The 17,728-nt window shown below is 37.9% G+C and overlaps 1 protein-coding gene across 15 annotated transcripts in view; it reads left to right on the forward strand.

Moving 5' to 3' along the window:
* cacna1ab (calcium channel, voltage-dependent, P/Q type, alpha 1A subunit, b) overlaps positions 1 to 17,728 on the forward strand; it is a 197,698-nt gene that overhangs the window by 164,675 nt on the left and 15,295 nt on the right. For 5 of the 15 annotated variants that reach the window (XM_057843193.1, XM_057843204.1, XM_057843196.1 and 2 more), the window contains exons 42-45: positions 3,039 to 3,068; positions 8,553 to 8,668; positions 8,923 to 9,061; positions 13,276 to 13,389. In XM_057843193.1, the coding sequence (XP_057699176.1) occupies positions 3,039 to 3,068; positions 8,553 to 8,668; positions 8,923 to 9,061; positions 13,276 to 13,389 (399 nt within the window). Of the gene's footprint in view, positions 1 to 3,038; positions 3,069 to 3,277; positions 3,302 to 8,552; positions 8,669 to 8,922; positions 9,062 to 13,275; positions 13,390 to 17,728 lie in introns of all 15 variants that reach the window. The other 10 variants (XM_057843199.1, XM_057843205.1, XM_057843202.1 and 7 more) reach the window with 4 other exon arrangements.

The following is a 17,728-nucleotide window of genomic DNA, read 5'->3' on the forward strand; positions in this document are numbered from 1 at the left end:
CGATGCGGTATCATGATTATAATTAGCAAATAGTGGAAAAAGCAGTTCATTTTCTTTTGATCAACTGGGAATAACCTTACCCTTCATGCAAAGGCTAACCATAACAACAACCTCGTAGCACTATCCCCTAAACTGAACCCTTCTTCTGTTGCCGTATCTCTGCGAATGCAAATACAGTGAGGAGCAGAAGTATTTGCACCCCTTGTGATTTCACCCACTTAGAAAATAGGTAAAGGACTGAAATTTCCACTTATAGAGACATAATCTTAAAAAAAAATCATAAATCAATTTGAATGATTTTTCAATGATTTATTTGTAATTTATTGTGGTTCATAAGTATTTGTACCGCTGAGAAAATCAGTTGTAATATTTACTACAGAAGCCTTAATTATCAATTACAGAGGTCAGACGCTTTCTGTAATTCTTCACCAGATTTTCACATATGGAAACAGAGATTTTGGGGTGGCGTGGCTCAGTGGTAGAGTAGTTGTCCCCCAACCCAGAGGTTGTGGGTTCGATTCTTCGCCCTGATGAACTCGCCAAGTATCCTTGAGCAAGATACTGAACCCCACGTTGCTCCTGGTGCTGTGTCACCAGTAGGTGAATGGCGAGATAGTGTAAAGCGCTTTGAGCGCCTTGAAAGGTGGAAAAGCGCTATATAAGTATAACACCATTTGGCCCATTCCTCCACACGAGTCTTCCCTAGATCTGTCAGTTTTCGGCGCTGTCGTTGACTAGTTACCCAAAGTTTCAGCTCCATCCAAAGATTTTCTATTGGATTGAGGTCTGGAGATTGGGTAGCTCACTCCAGAACCTTGATATACTTTTTATGCAGCCACTCCTTGGTGTGCTTCGGATCATTGTCATGTTGGAAGATCCAGCCCCGACTCATATTCAAGTGTGTGACTGAGGGAAGGACATTGTGGCCCAAAATCTGATGATACATTTCACCTTTCGTCCCCTTTGCGGAGAAGTAGCCCCAAAGCATGAGGTTTTCACCCCCATACTTCACAGTGGGGATATTGTTCTTGGGATTGTACTCATCCTTGTTTTTCCTCCACACACAACGAGTGAAGTTTGCAGCAAAAAGTTCTACTATGGTCTCATCTGACCACATGACTCTCTCCCATTACGCCTCTGCATCATTCAGATGGTCCCTGGCAAACTTTAGATGGGCCTTCACATGTACTGGCTTCAACGTGGGAACTTTCTGAGCAATGCATGATGTTAAACCCTTGCACCGTAGTGTTCTTCTGAAACTGTGCATCCAGCTCCCTTCAGGTCATTGACCAGCTCCTGCCGTGTAGTTTTAGCCTGAGCCCTCACTTTTTTTCATCATGAGTAATGCCCTACGAGGAGATATTTTACAAGGTAGATTATCAGTTCTGTTTAGCCTTTTCCATTTTCTAACAATTGCTGCAACTGTTGATTTATTCTCATCAAGCTGCTTTCCAATTGTCCCATAGCCTTTTCCAGCTTTGTCGAGCTCAACATTTTTTTCCTCTAGTATCTTTCGAAAGCTCTCTGGTCTCTGGTAGCAGTTGACTGACCTTGGAGTGCACAGGTGACAATAATGAGCTCAAATGGGTGGTGGGTAGGTGGTTACTCATGGGGTAAAGGTGGACTTTTTTTAAAGGTAGACTGACAACTCTTTGAGTGTCATAATTATTGCTGATTCTCAGGGGTACAAATACTTTTGAACCCCAATAAATTACAAATAAATTAATCAAAAATCATACAGTGGGATTTCAAGATTTTTTTTAAATTATGTTATTATGTATGTTTCTATGAGTGGAAATGCATCTATGATTGAAATTTCAAACCTCTGCCTATTTTCTAAACAGGTAAACTTGTAAAATCACAAGGGGTGCAAAGACTTCTGCTCCTCACTGTAAATGATAATCCGAACCATGACTATCGCCCTAATTTCGTAACCCCTAAATTTCACCCTGCTATTTCTCTAGATGTTTCAAAATCACCTAATCCCCACCCTGTGTTTTGGGATGTTTTACTATGAATACCTAAATCCCAAGCATTATCATAACATAAATGCCCTTTCCCTGAACCTCATCCCAAATCCCTTTACCTTGAAATCAGTCACTCGAATCCAATTATTCTAATACATTAGTGGTACATTTAATTAGCAATTTACTATACAACAGTGATTAAAAACAACAACACTCAGAACAGTTAAATGTCAAATTTGGTATTACAAATATACCAAAGGCTTTATATTCATTCATTCATTCATTCATTTTCCAAACTGCTTATCTCCAACGGGGTTGTGGGTGGGTGTATTTTATGTCAATTCTTTTTTTAGTTTTTGTTTAGTAGATACCATGTCGTGCCAGAAATTTGTAAAGTGCAATATTCTGTCCCACTCCGAGTTAGCAAGCTACTGCAGTGGTTCCCCCAAAGAGTGCTTGTGATCAAATGACCTTTTTTTTTTTTTGGTTTGTTTTCTGATGTTCTGAACCCTTTTGCTCCTAACTCCCACTTTACCCGTAGTCACGGAGAATGTCAGCCAAATTGCACTCGCGCTCAACCTCTGCTCTGTCATACAGAATTCCTGCTTGGGGTGTAACAGTACAAAATTTTGTATTATTTAATATAGAAAGAGTTAGCACATGAAACATTATCACAATAATGCCTAACTCACTCTTTTAAAAAATACATTGTAGTTCAGCCTCAGCTGTCTTATCTATTATTCAGGGCATTTATAATTTAAAAAAAATATATTTTACTGTTATGTTTGTTTTGTTTTCTAAACGGAAGACAAACTTGATGTTGCACGTTCCTAAAAAGGAGAAGCTTCAATCTGTTATGTAGACAGTTTCTACAAAGGCTTTTGTTATTTCTGATAACAAAAATCAGACTGTTCCACTTGTCTTTATTCATTGTTTCCTTAAAAGAAAGGAAACTAATTACTGTATATTGCACTTATCTAACAGGGTGAAAGTTGGGATTTGTGAATATTTCATTTACTGCTAGTAGTTTGCAGTTTTTAACTGTACTGTTACACCCCTCTCATTTCTCAGCCAATGTGGTCATGCAGTAAACCCTTGGAGGTACACTACACAGTCTCTTTGGTATACTCCTGAATGCAATCATTCCATTCATTGGACTGAATGGACACCAGTATTTGTCTACCCATTTGTCCCATCATGTTTGTGCTTGCTCGTCCTCGCTTTTTGTCTTTGATTTTCTCCATCCTTGCTCTTCTTTTGTTGTCTCTTGTCTATGTTGTCGCTCTGACGTCTTCCTTTACTGCCACCAGGATGAGGTGGGATCTCCTTTTTTGGTCAGTCCAGCTAAATGTTCACTTAGTTGTGTGTGTCTGTGGATGTATTTGAGCACTTTCTGGTGTTTGACTGCCTCTCTGTCCAACTGTCTGGTGGGATGTTTAGTGGTTGTCCCCCTGTGATGATTTAGTGGCAGGATACTGTACATGGGGCCCACCGCTGCGTGACGTGGAGTAAAAACCATTTCGTTCAACCATTTCCTCTCTAGCAACCGCGTGTGACTTAAACAGCCTGTGGCAATCATTTTGATGCCTATCATATTGCTTTTTTATATGTAAGGTGAGTGGTTACCAAGCTCATGTCCCGTTATGAGCCTCAAGAGTGTTAAAGCTCATTTATGTTCCCGCAACATAGTACTTACAAGAAGGCATCACTTGAAATCTATGTAATATGTAAAAATTTGATAATACAATAAAGCACTAGGAACTCAGCGATACAAACGAGGCTTATGGTTTTGAATTAGGGCTTGAAGCCAGGGTCAGATGTGTTGGTATATCAAACTGAAAGTTAAGAATTAGGGTTTCAAACAATGTTTGAGTCATTTTTTTTAATAGGGTGCCATTTATACGTAACAGAGTGGACACTAACAGAGTTGGAATTTTGTGCTAAAGTTAGCCCTCGGCCTAGCCTTACTAGCATAGTAGCTAACATGACTTTAGATACTTCATGAGAAATCTACAGCATAATTTTACAAATACAACTTTTGAAATGATTCAATTCAAATAATTTCTTCAATAGATAGCTTTAACAGGGTGGGCATGTTATGATCGACCATACTGAACGTATTTCATTAAACTCAAACATCTGATTTTTAAAGGGATCCACAGACAGAAAGACTTGTAGTTCTTAAAAGATAAACGTTATGAGTTAAAATAATTTTAATATGAAAACCCCTCTTGATGTTTTCATTTTTATACAATTTGTAAAAATTAGTTTAACTAGTAGGTCACCATTGTTGTTGAAGTTGCAGGGCGGTGACGTCACATACTTACGCTGCCAGAATTCCATAGTATGACTCTCATAAACATGCAGCACTGTCGATATTTCACAAAACGAGCAGCAAAAGCAAAATCAACAAGAAAGATATGATGAGACGAGAGTATGAAAAACTTGTGCTCTGCCAAAATGTGGTACACCGGCTAAAGGTCCTACAATAGTCGAATTTGACACTCAAAGTACTACCGTGCACTTTCAGCAATTTTGTTTAGATGCATACAGGCAGAACATAATAAAGCTGCCTTAAGAAAATACTTAAATGTAGTAATATCAAATAAGGGAGGTTTAAATAGGCTACGGGATTAATAAAGTCAGCAGATCAACAATCTGCTTTAAAGCTACCACAAGAAAACACGATGCTTAAAAATATGAGAGGGAAACATGCATAAAGTATTTTGAGGCAATTAAAAGGTAATAAAAGACTCACTAAAAACACAAATACTAAGTTCTCGCCGCTTTTAACCGACGTGCACATGTGATAGACGTCTCGCCGCGTAGATGGAATTGCAAAAGACCGTTAGTGTTCGTCTAGTGAGTTACAAACTACCTCATCATCACAAGAGTCCAATGTGGGCATAAAACATGGAGCCCTCCATAGGTCAAAACATTTACTAAATATTATAGATTTTAAAGTCAATGGCAATATTTTATGTGTTTCCAACAATATATTTTAGTAAAAGAGAACAATTGTGGCTTATTAGAGCCAACAATTCTTTAAGTCCGAGGTTCCCTTTAATATCATTTTTAATTTCATAAAAAATAAAATTGCTTACAACTGTTGAATTTCCCACCAATGGTGTGATGATGATCTCAGAAGGGTGATGTCATTAATAAATGGGAAATTTTCCAAAAGGGACACTAACACAACAGAATGGACAGTGACACTGAAAGGACGAACAGAAAACCTTTTTTGAATTATATATTTAATTCAAAGCATTGACTTTATAATAGACTGCAATTGATAATGCACAATAAAAAGAATGAGTGTTTTTTTTTTTTTTTCAACTTTATGGTAAATGGTGTTATACTTATATAGCGGTGGAAGTACAGCTTAATTTACTAGTATATGGAGGACACAAATGGCACCATATTAAAAAATATGACCCGTTTAGCATTTGAATTGAAATAGGCATTTCAAGCCTGGGTTTGAGTATAAATTAATGTTTGAAGTCTGGGTTTGGATGTGGCATATTGAACATAAATGAGCCTTGACATGCCTGAGTGGGTGTGGCCATGTAACTAGTTTGTCACCATGATCCATTCAGCTGATGGAGGCCATGGCAGGCAAACTCAAAAGTCACGCTGGAAATGTCCCCTCATTCATGTTTGTTACATCAATATATTTACATATTGTGTGTGAATGTATCCTGACACACACAGTCTTTGTTATGTATATAGTATGTCTACCTCCTCACATGTCTTTATTGTGTATGGGATAGTGACAAAAGCTCACTCACCCAATGGTGGAAGTTCCCTTTTGACGCAGGTCTGAGATCATTTGTTTAAGAACCTTTTCCATTGCACTATACCTGCTAGAACTGGAGTTATCGCGATACTACAAAATATGCAACAGTACCCACTATGCACAAATATCTATAGATATTAGAGTAGGCTAACAATAGTGTTGCTCAGAAGTCACTCATTTCGAACTACAGCACGTTGAGGGTTTTAAACCTAAGTTTTGCTTCTGCGTTGCGGTGACGGCGTGGTGACGATGTAGACCCTACGGCGTGAATAAGCATTCGATAGTTCTGCGGCAAGGGAACGCGTTGCTCTGTAATTCACCGCCAAGCCACTAGAGGGGTGTGGCATTGTGTTTATACGGTTTTGAGGGACTCTTGTTGACTTCCTCCAGTTTTCTTCCGGTTACGCAACAATGCCAACGAAAATGGAACGCTTGAATGTGGATCTTCAGGTCATCAACATTGAACAACAAATGTTGATCATACAAATCTTGAGGCGCAGGTGACGCAGAAGATGGTTGCGGAGGCGGTCTGTCTGACTGTTGATGCCACACAGAGGCTGGCAGATTCATTACGAATTCTAGCCTCGGATGGAAGCCAGCAAGCGGCTAGCTTCAAACTGTTGTCGAGCAATGTGTCCAGTGTTTTGTCTGAGGTCTGCAAAGCATTGTGGACAGCCCTCCAGCCCGATTTTTTTGCTGTGTCCTACAACCAGCCAGTGGGAAGCCATAGCAGATTTCTGGTGGCTATGGAACTTCCCAAACTGCATTGGAAGCCTTGATAGTAAACACTTTATCATAAAAGCACCGAGGCTCTCTCAATCAGTTGCCACATTTACATGGAGCCAAATATTCCAATTACAATCGGAATATTTGTTCAAACCGAATAAATGTGTTCCACATAAACACCTCATTCGGAATGAACAGGCCCAAACCGAATGGAATTTCATTCCGATTCACAGGGGTGGAATATTCCTTTTCCCAAACCGATTAGAAGTAAAATTATATCATGTAAACAGGGAAGCGGAATGGTGTCTGGTTGCGTTCTTTCTGCACATGCTCCGTACTGACGTGGTGACGTCACTTTGTGACGTAAGTAACGTCACTTGCAACATGGCTTCCAAGCACAGCGCACCTAATTGGAGTCCGGCGGAAAGATTGTATTTAATTCAAACTTTAAAAGAATTGAATATAATTGCTCGCTTAGACGGGCGTAAAACGAGGAACAGTGAACTATTTTAAAAAAGTTCACGAGAGGTTACACGAAGCCGGAATAGACCGGAGCGTTGACCAGATTAGAAACCGGTGGAAAACCGGCTACTACAAGGCAAAAGAGCAAAACAGCAGAAGCGGATACGACCCCACAAACACAACAAGTGGGTTAAAGTTAAAACAGCAGCACTCCGACGATCGATCTCCATGTTTTGCAACGTGACGCTTTGTTTTGATTAATCTGCGCATGTCGGACGGCAGTTGTCAAACGTCCTTTCGGAATAAAGGCTGTAAACGCTGGATCGGAATAGATGAAGTGACATGTAAACAGCTGATCTGAAATTTCCATTCGGAATTATTTGAATCGGTATGAATAAAAGTCAGCATGTAAACATGGCTAGTGATGATGTATCAAGTGTGTGAACTGTCTGGTGTTGAAAATAAAACATCATAACAACTCTTTTGACACCAAACCTGGACTTTATTCTTCACATACTTGAAATGTAAAATAAGTCACAGACTCACAGCAAACATATGTACACAATAAATGATAAAGTGCACCAACCAAAAATACAACATAAAGTGATCAAACACTGGCAGTGTTTGGCCGACTGTGTCACCGTTTTGTGTGGCCATTCGCTTCAGAACACACAAGCCATCTTAATAATGTCTTGAAAAGACATTGTAGAGGTTGTCGTACTCGCGGACCTCTTCGATGGTACTCTCGTCGGCTTGGTCCATTTATGCGTGTAGCACAACAATGTTTCAAAATGGCGTGATTGCACGCTGAACCGAAAACAACAGTCTGAGCGGACCAATCACAGTCCATTTGCGTCACGTCTCCACACGTTGACGTGACGCCCAGTTAGGAATCTGTGGAGGTGCACGTCAGGCTACGGCGGAGGGTTGTAAATCGGGTCTGTCTTGACGGTGTAGGTCTGTCGCAGAAGCATAACTCAGCCTTTAGTGCTATGTTCAGGTTATCCAACAAGGTTAAAGGTTTTAGATTTGTGTTTGAACCACAGGTTGGGTCTTTAAAGTAGGGTTTGAAGTCAGGTTTAGTGTTTTGAACTGTAATTTAGAGTTTTAAATGAGGGTTAATGTTTCAAATTAATTTTCTACGCCTGAGTAAGGGTTGTTTGAGAGGGTTAGAGTTTCCAACAAGACTTAGGGTTACATATCTTGGTTTGAAGCTTCAAGTTAGTGTGAAGTGAAGCCTTGGTTAGATGTTCGTGACTGTTGGGGGGGTTTTCCAACTGGGGTTAGAGTTTAAAAAGTAGGGTTTCAAGCCTGGGTTAAATTTGGCTTCAAATTATGATGCCAAGTACCCCAAAGCACCAATTCCTACAATTAAAGTCTCTGAAGTGCAATGGAAAAGTTTCTTAAGTCACAGGTGAGTCCTGATCCCAGATCAGCTGTCAGACTTCACCTGTACAAAGCCCCGTGGTGCTGATGGTGTCCCCGTGTGGGATCATGCCACGAGTGCATCCTCTGTCTATGTTTGTTCTGTTTTCCACATTTATCCACTCCACCCACCGTCCTCCTTTTTCTTACTGAGGCTACTTTGGTATCTCACACAGAACCGACCACCATTAATGTTTCAGCGAATGGAAGCACCACCAGAAGGCGATGGTACCGACGGTCTTGGGGGGCTGAACAGCCTCCCTGGCACGCAACCCGACAATGTCAACAGCATGTTAGTATTCATTCAACTCATCAACATATAGTAATGTCAGTTGTTTTTTAAATGATTTTTAAAAAATAAATTAAAAAAAAGAGAGAAAAGAAACAAATGAGACATTGAAAAAGAATTGCACTGTTCACACTCCATGAAAAAAAATCACATAGGGGCAAAGAAATCGGGATTGACCTGTAGTGTGAACGTAGGCTTTGAATGGCCTTGTGATGATTGACTGTGTCAACATACCTTGTCATCATATTCTATCACAGACCTTCTGAAGGCGGTGGCATGACCGAGAGCCAGTCGTGGATGACCACCAAGGCCCAGGAAATGTTCCAAAAGACGGGTAACTGGAGCCCTGACAGACCATACCCTGACGACCTCCACGACAACCGCCACAACCCGCAGGTATGACGAGCACAACACAGTGTTCCTGCCATGCCAACAGGCATATGACTATTATGGTATGGTTGAGCCATCATCAAAGAGATGCAAAGTGTTGTGTACTGCTCATGTGGCTCATCTCACCATTTACCGATTCTTCATACTCAAAAAAACAACCATCCAAGCAAGAACTGTATTGGTTGTAGAAGATCTGAGGTATGTGAGGTATTTGGTATCTTGTGACTGCTGAGAGAATAATAATAATCCTAACTTAAATTAAACTTAAATTTCATCTTTATAAAAATAAAAAATTGTATATTTTCATCTTTTTAAAAATAAGAAACACCTTTTAGAGTTAGAATAATGTAAATAATCTTTTTGTTTAGCAAGTGTGCCTACAAGTTTGATTTTTTTTTCAGAGGGTTGGTTAATTGTTAGAGTGCTACCTCTAATTACGTACGTCTGTACATACAGAATTTTCAGGTTAAGACACGCCTCAACTGGATAATGTTGCCTCTTATTACTATGGAAATTTCAGGATATGAAAACCAAAAATACAGTATGGCTGGTACTCGCAGCTCCCAGAGTTTACTGAGCGTAACATACTTATGGCTGCGCTGCCATTGGCTATTGCCTGGCATTCCTGGCCTCCATTTAGCTAACCCTGGTAGCACACCAGGCATGTCCATGGCGCGACAACGATGCCGTCACGTCAACGAGGTGAAACGTGGCCGTTAAAGTCAGTCAGGCAGTGCACACCAGGCGCAGTGCGGCTGCGTTTAAGGCGCGTCACAGAAGTGGCTCAACGCTTCGCCCGTGAAAGGAACGGAAGTTTATTATTTGACGAGACGTGACACTGCTGCGTCAATACTACTAGGTAGGATCCGGCAGACCAGAAGTCACTTGTGCAAAAATACGGTGGATCCGGTCGATTTTCAAAATAATATGCAATCGTAACCCTTATTTTCCGAGTCCATCAGATCTCTTGAGGCTGTGGGTAGATTGGGTCACAATTTACTTGTTGTTGATTTACTGCTGTCTTCTCTGCTATGATAATACTGTAACCAACACGGCAGGACAGTATCAACTCTGCTTTTAATCTTGGCGCGGTGCGCACCAATACCCCCATGTTCAATACAAAACCCTCCTACAATAACAAAACTAGTAGGAACTAATATTCACATAGGAACTAAAATTATACAACATAAAATATAGAATATAAATGAATACTACATCACATTTGTAAAACATAAATTAGGGCTGTCAAACGATTAAAATTTTTAATCGAGTTAATCACAGCTTAAAAATTAATCGTAATGAATTGCATTTTTTTATGTAGATTATTGTTGGAATGGAAGATAAGACACAAGACGGATATATACATTCAACATACTGTACATAAGTACTGTGTTTGTTTATTATAACAATAAATCCACAAGATGGCATTAACATTATTAACATTCTTTCTGTTAAAGGGATCCACGGATAGAAAGACTTGTAATTGTTAAAAGATAGATGTTAGTACAAGTTATTGTAATTTTATATGAAAACCCCTCTTAATGTTTTCGTTTCAATAAAATTTGTAAAAATTTTTAATCAAAAAAATTAACTAGTCGGCGACGTCAACAATGCCTGCTAGTTAATGCCGTTCGTCCACAGTGTCTTTAACTACGTAAGGTAGTGATTGAAATACACCACAAGGTGTCAATGGCGAATTTTAAATTTCTTTGAAATCAAGCCAATTTGTAGTGTATTTGTTGAGCTAAGCGAAATTTTTTAATAGAGTTTGACCAAAGTCTGACTCAGTTTTTTGTGTATTTTGCATAGCTATTTTAAAAGGGAATGCCAGTTCTCTTAGCATTGAGCGCTTTTCTTTTTGTGAACATTATACTTTTAAAGAGATAGGAATATTATTTTTGTTGTGCTTGCACTACTTATGTTTGTTGTGAAAGAGTTGCCAAAGCTTATGCAAATAAACAGCGCGGTACAGTGAACGCCTGTGTCCACTCGCCTTTCTCAGCCTCTTAGCTCTCAATCTGCAACAAACGGCGTCATTGTCATCTGTTTGAGGCAATGCATGAGTGGGTCATTCCACGCATGCGTTAAATGTGTCAAATATTTTAACGTGATTAATTTAAAAAATAATTACCACCCGTTAACGCGATCAATTTGACAGCACTAACATAAATACATACTAAAATACTGTAAATAATAGCCCATATAAGTAAAATTAAATAAGCCAAAACACCTGTAATTAAATAATAAGAATGATACTTACACAGTTAAATTTATTAATTACTGCGTGGCGCTTTAACTTGAGAAAATCCATCAATATAGCTTTGGAAAACTGTTCATAAGGAAAAAAATGATTCATTGAGGCATTTCATTTGTAAAATACAAGTCAAAATCTTTGTCATTGGGATTGCTTTTCTTTTTAGCACAGGACTTTTTGCTTCTTTCTTTCAAAAAGAAAGCTGACCAACACGCAGGGTCTGAAAGGCAAATGGTTGTTGTATTATTATCTTTAAATACCAGCTACTCTCGCACGATCTTGCAATCCTCGCGTGAACCGATCGAGCCGCTCCACAGACGCTTTGCTCGTAAAACGCGTCCTATAGAAATTGACGGCGAGCGTCAGTGGTGCGTTGTCACACCGGCATTGCTGACGCGCCGTAGACGTGCCTGGTGTGTTACCGGGGTAAGAAGGACCTTTATTGTATGTATATGTGTGTATCCCAGCGTCCTCTTCATTCGCCCCTCGTGTTCCAACAGCTTTACATGACTGTATTAACTTTTATTCTTTTCTCTATTTTTGTTTTTTTTTTACATTATGCACAACTCAGGTTTTATGTTTATTGTACAATGATCTAACTGTATATGTGACATGTTTCGATGCATTTTTATGCATTATAAAAAAATTATGTCTGAATTTTGGGAGGCTTGGAACGGATTTGACCATTTACATGGAAAAGACGTCTCACAGATTTTTCAAGTTACGAAACTACTTTCAGAACTAATTAATTTTGTAAGAAGAGTTGCCGCTGTATTCTAGTTAATTATCATAGAAAATAAAGTGTTTTTAAGCATTGACAATATTTTTTGAGAATAGAAAGTTTTTCAGGGGATGGGGTCTTTTTTTCTATTATCGTTGTTCTTGTGAATAAGTATTACCGTACTTTTCAGAAAGAGAACATCGAATGTGAAACCTTTTTTTTTTTTTCAGTCCAAACGCTTCTCTCAACTTTTTCATTAGTGCGCTCTGAAACAATTGGATGGAAATAAAGCTTTGGCCTTGTTAAGTATGTTAAATGTTTTCTTCAGTCCAGTAACAGTATCCTATATTCGTATTTTAGTGTGTGTATTTGGATTTCAATCTGTTTGGGTGGACGCTAGACACTAGCAGCATTAGCATAGACCTCAGTGCTAGTTTGTTGTGCTTGCAATCGATCTGGGAAAAGCAGTTATTTTTCAATTTTCACCTACCCGCAGAGTAAATGAATTTTTGGTTCAAAAATAGCTTGATCGCTATTTGAGTTTAATTTTTTATGTTGATCTCTCGTTTAATTCTCTGCTAGCGTTGTGGCGTAATACCTCTCCATACCATAACTGGCAGCAGCAAGTCTAAAGTCATTTTATTTTAATGTATTATTCATTTTATTATGATTTTTTATCATTGTATCTAATTGTTCTGATTTCAGTTTTGTTAGCATTTATATTTATTTACATTGATTAATTCTCATTCTTTTTTATTATTTACTTTTGTTTTGACATTGTCTTCCTGTACTGAAGTGTACTGCTGCCACACAGACCTTCAAAAAGTTGATAAATGTATGATTTTTAAATTTTATTCTTATTTGATTTTAATTTAATTAGGTGATCAATTTATTGTTTTTAATGTAATACATTTTACAGCATAATCCAATCAATTTTAGGTTTTAACATCATGAATTTCGTACATGATTTTTTTTTTTTTTTTTTTTTTTTTTCCCCCGGGCATAGCAGCAATAAGCTTCTTGAGTGTCGTATCATATTCTAATGCACTTTTTTTTTTTACTTATCCTTCCATTTTTGGTGTGGATTCAGTCAAATTTTAATATAGGAGCTGGCAAAAGATGCATTTAGCTCATTGATTTGTCCTATTTTGGTATAAATTGAGATGAGACGCACCTCACACACTGGCTAAAGTACCCCCTGCCAGGTGGACAGCGGTCACGCCTCCTGTCGTTGTCTTCTTGCAGACGGTAGAGATGCGGGAGATGGGGCGGGACGGGTACTCCGACACCGAGCCCTGTCACCCAATGGATGGGCACGGGCGCACCCTCTCCATGCCCCGCCTCTCAGCAGACAACCAAGTGAGCACCTCCATGCCCCCCACCCTCCATCCATTCCGAAACCAAACTCTCTCCCTCCACCACCATCCTCCCACGCTTATCCCTGCACATATTTTTTTTTAATCACTCATCCAGCAATAAGGAGGACTGACGTGATTTTAAACAAGTCATTGCAATCTGATGAACGCACTGTGCAACGAGTATCAGGCACATGTTAAAAAGAAAGAAATGTTTGCTGTGGTGCAATTAAATTGAGTTGAATGCATTCTCTGGTCACACTTGGGAGTAGCAAAACTTGTATCTCAGATTTTCTTTCATCTTTATATCTTTCCATAGTCTGTAAAAAAAAAAAAAATCTCCATGATTTGTAAGATGTTTTAATTATGTTAATATGTTTCTCCAAAACTTAGTCAAAGGAAAAAAAACTGACAATAAGGAAGGACTTCTCTCTCAAGAAGATAGATCCTTCATGCATCCTAGCAGTACATTATTTCAAATAAATTATACTGACTGTAGTAATTTTATGGAAGGGTGAAGACATATTTTTACAAAATTAGTACACATTTTACATTTAGTACACATTTCTCTTTTTTTTAATTCAGAGAAGAAGGTTGCATTGCTTACATTTTAAATAAATATTTAAAGTCATGTATTAAGTTTTTCTAAGTAAGGCATAATCATGATGAGAATAGATTCTTTTTTTCACGAAATTGTCAAAATATCATGCGGATGAAGTGATTTTCACATTTCGTTTTACAATTTGAGTGGCAATACCAATGTTAAGGGAATACATTTGTATAAAAAAAATGTTGTACCATGAAGAAAAAAGTTGGATTCCTATCAAAGTATAGAAGAAAATATATTTTTGCAGCTAGGCATTTCAGTCATAATTTGTGGAACAATTATATATATATTTTTTAGAGATAAAATGTAAAAAGCAACATGACTTGACCCGGAGAAAAAATGTGCCAATAGCATTTCACAAGTCAAAATATTCTTCGTATAAATACAGCTAATACCATGACTTGAAATTTACTTCAGTCTTCCTCTTCTTTTCATTGTCCCCCGCCCCCCTTCACACCAATCGGCACTCCCTTAAACCAATAACTGAGGCACTGAAAACTGGAGTGGGCCAATTCTTTCGCATTTAGCAGAATAATTTAAAGTAGCTAGTAGTTTACCCAACTAGCTGTCATTAGCTTAATATCCGTCACCCCTCCACATGCACCAAGCACCACATCAAAACTTTAGCCCCTTTCCTACATTTATGCCATAACTCATCGCCACAATTGACGCTTCAACGGTAGAGCCTTGTCTTTTGACTCAACAATTGTTGGAGAAGGCTTATTAAATGTCAACAATTTGATACTTGTGATCATTAGATGGTTTGATAACTGAACATAGTTGTTTGTCGTCATGTAGCACATTAATAACTAAGTAATTCGTACACACGAGACATCTCCTTAATAAACAATTACTGTATATGTTCGTATATGCAAGGTAGCATTGATGGCTGTAATAAACTGTCAATCAAAAGCGAAGCAATTCAATAACTAGAAAGTACCTGTAGGTTCATTGTTAAGTTTGTAATCACAAGGTTGTTTGTACAATTGTACATTTGTACGTATGTTTGTAATTAAGAGGCAGCAAACAATATATACTGTATATTTTCACAAGGCAAAAATTTGTGATCACGAGAAGGCATAATAAGCCCTATTAACAGTGCTGTCACTCAACTAGCAATAGGAGTGTATCTTCGGTATTTCTTCAATGGTGAATGTGTGCACTGCTCCATTATCCAACAAAAGTCATTTGAATTCGAAAGGTACACGTTAAAATGACGTGACTATCGTGCAGCGTTGTTTTTGGCAGCCCTTTTAATTTTGGTCTTAGTCCTTTGGATGATAATAGGATGGTACCTCGACATACGATGGCTTTGACACACAATCTTTTCGACATCCGACGTAAAATTTGACTCGCCATATGTTTCTACATCTTACGAAATGCTTGAAATATGACGATTTATGACAGCGTCGCAATTTCATTGTTTTCCCGCAAGACGGACGCACAGTGGATTTTCTTGTGAGAGAAATCAACATGTGTTCCAAGAATATTAAAGCAGGTGGTGAAAAAGGTGAGGCTTACCATTGAAATGAAGATGGAAATGATAGGAAAATATGATCGTGGGATGCGCATCCGTGAACTGCTTGACAATACTCCTCCGTTCGCCAGTCTTTATTAGTTAAGGTGACAATTATTGTGGTACCATCGCCAAAGAGATCGCCAGCTTCGTCAGGTTTTTAATCATTAATTTCAGAACTTGTGCAACAGAACCCGCCAACTGTCCACGGCAGTTAACGCCAGCAACAACAGCACGTTAAAACAGAAAGAAATATCTCAACTGCACTCTCTCTCTCACTCTGTCGTCAGCCACGCGATGCATTAAAGTACACCACGCAAAATGCATCCACCACATCACAAACCAATTTGTTACATTATTACAGGTTTTATTATTATTATTACTATTATTATATTATTATTACGATTTGTATTCATAATTTATTTGTTTTGCTCATTGTAATTGCTATTTGCAACAGTAACGGCAGTATTTATTAAGGGTTTAGTGAAGGTTTTCGGGCTGTGGAACAAATTTCTGGAATTAAATATTTATATATATATATATATATATATATATATATATATATATATATATATATATATATATATATATATTAGGGCTGTCAAACGATTAAAATTTTTAATTGAGTTAATTACAGCTTAAAAATTAATTAATTGTAATTAATCGCAATTAATTGCAATTCAAACCATCTATAAAATATGCCATATTTTTCAGTAAATTATATATATATTCTGTAAAATAATTTGTTGGAATGGAAAGATAAGACACAAGATGGATATATACATTTAACATACGGTACATAAGGACTATAGTGGGCATTTCACTCTACTGTCCTTTAAATCTGTCTATGCTGTCCTCACTCCGAAGCGTCTACTTTTTCCAAAGCTAGACAGCTAGTGAACGACGCCTTAATAATCAGACTTCTTCCTTTTTCATCTGATTTATTAATAAAATGGCCTCAAACCATTGTCCTCTTTAGACCGTCGTAAAACTACAAAATAAAAGTACACAAGCATTGCATTAGCAACGACGTTAGCTTAGCACGCTAGACAGGTTCACTAAACATAAACAATAAGCGTCTCATACAAAAAATATAACATTTCGCTTACTAACATAGTATGTACATTCTTTACAACAACCATACTTACGGACAAATCTTGTCCAAGGATCATATAAGCACAACATTATCAGCCCGAGACGTCGTGCAGCCATAATGAACTGGCAAAAAAATAATAAACCATGTCGCAAAGCGACCACAAGAGTTCGCTGTTGGACAGCAAAAAAAGCCTTGCTGTAAAACTTAACAAAAGGCAGAATACTTTCTTCTTACTTGCGTCAAATATTTTAACGTGATTAATTAAAAAAATTAATTACCGCGCGTTAACGCGATAATTTTGACAGCCCTAATATACTGGACTGTCTCAGGAAATTAGAATACACAATATTCTAATTTTTTGAGACAGTCCTGTGTATATATACAGGACTGTCTCAGGAAATTAGAATACACAATATTCTAATTTCCTGATATATATATATATATATATATATATATATATATATATATATATATATATATATATATATGAAAAAAACAACTTTAGTAAGGGGGAAGTGTAAATAAATTATAGGATTAAGATGTGTTATCAATGAAAAAATTAAAAGTGTTCGTTGGCTGTCATTGAGTAGCATTTGCGATCGCTACACAAAGCTAACTAAATTACCCCCAAGAACGTTAAGAGACGTAGGACAATCAGAAGATATATAAGAAAGACAGGGCTGATGGTAAAGGATAGCTTGTTGAAACAGGAGAATGTCATTGTCAGTTGCGTCGATGAAAAAGCTAAAGCTATGCTTAGGTCGGCTCGTTTTTTTTTGTCTTTTTCAGCCTTCGACACTAAAACCATCTCTTTAACTGAACATTTTTATGTTCTTCCACATCTTTGCCAGTGAATTTGGTACCAGGCACATCATTTTCGGAGAGAATTGGTAGGTTTAACTCTGTAAACATCTCCTTCGTACACGATTCCCATTCATTTCCTATTAGGGACAAACGGTGGCTTGTCCTTACTTAGCAACAGTGGCTAATGTCATGAATATTGATGAGCGGAAGTGACGTTTTGCTTGCGGTACGCCATTCTAGCGAGCAAAGGGCTACAGACTAATACGGTGCATTGTCTCGTTACTGAAACAGTGACAAAATCTGAACGGACAAAAAAAGTA

The sequence above is a fragment of the Corythoichthys intestinalis genome, chromosome 8, assembly GCF_030265065.1.
Source record: "Corythoichthys intestinalis isolate RoL2023-P3 chromosome 8, ASM3026506v1, whole genome shotgun sequence".
Taxonomy (NCBI): Eukaryota; Metazoa; Chordata; class Actinopteri; order Syngnathiformes; family Syngnathidae; genus Corythoichthys; species Corythoichthys intestinalis.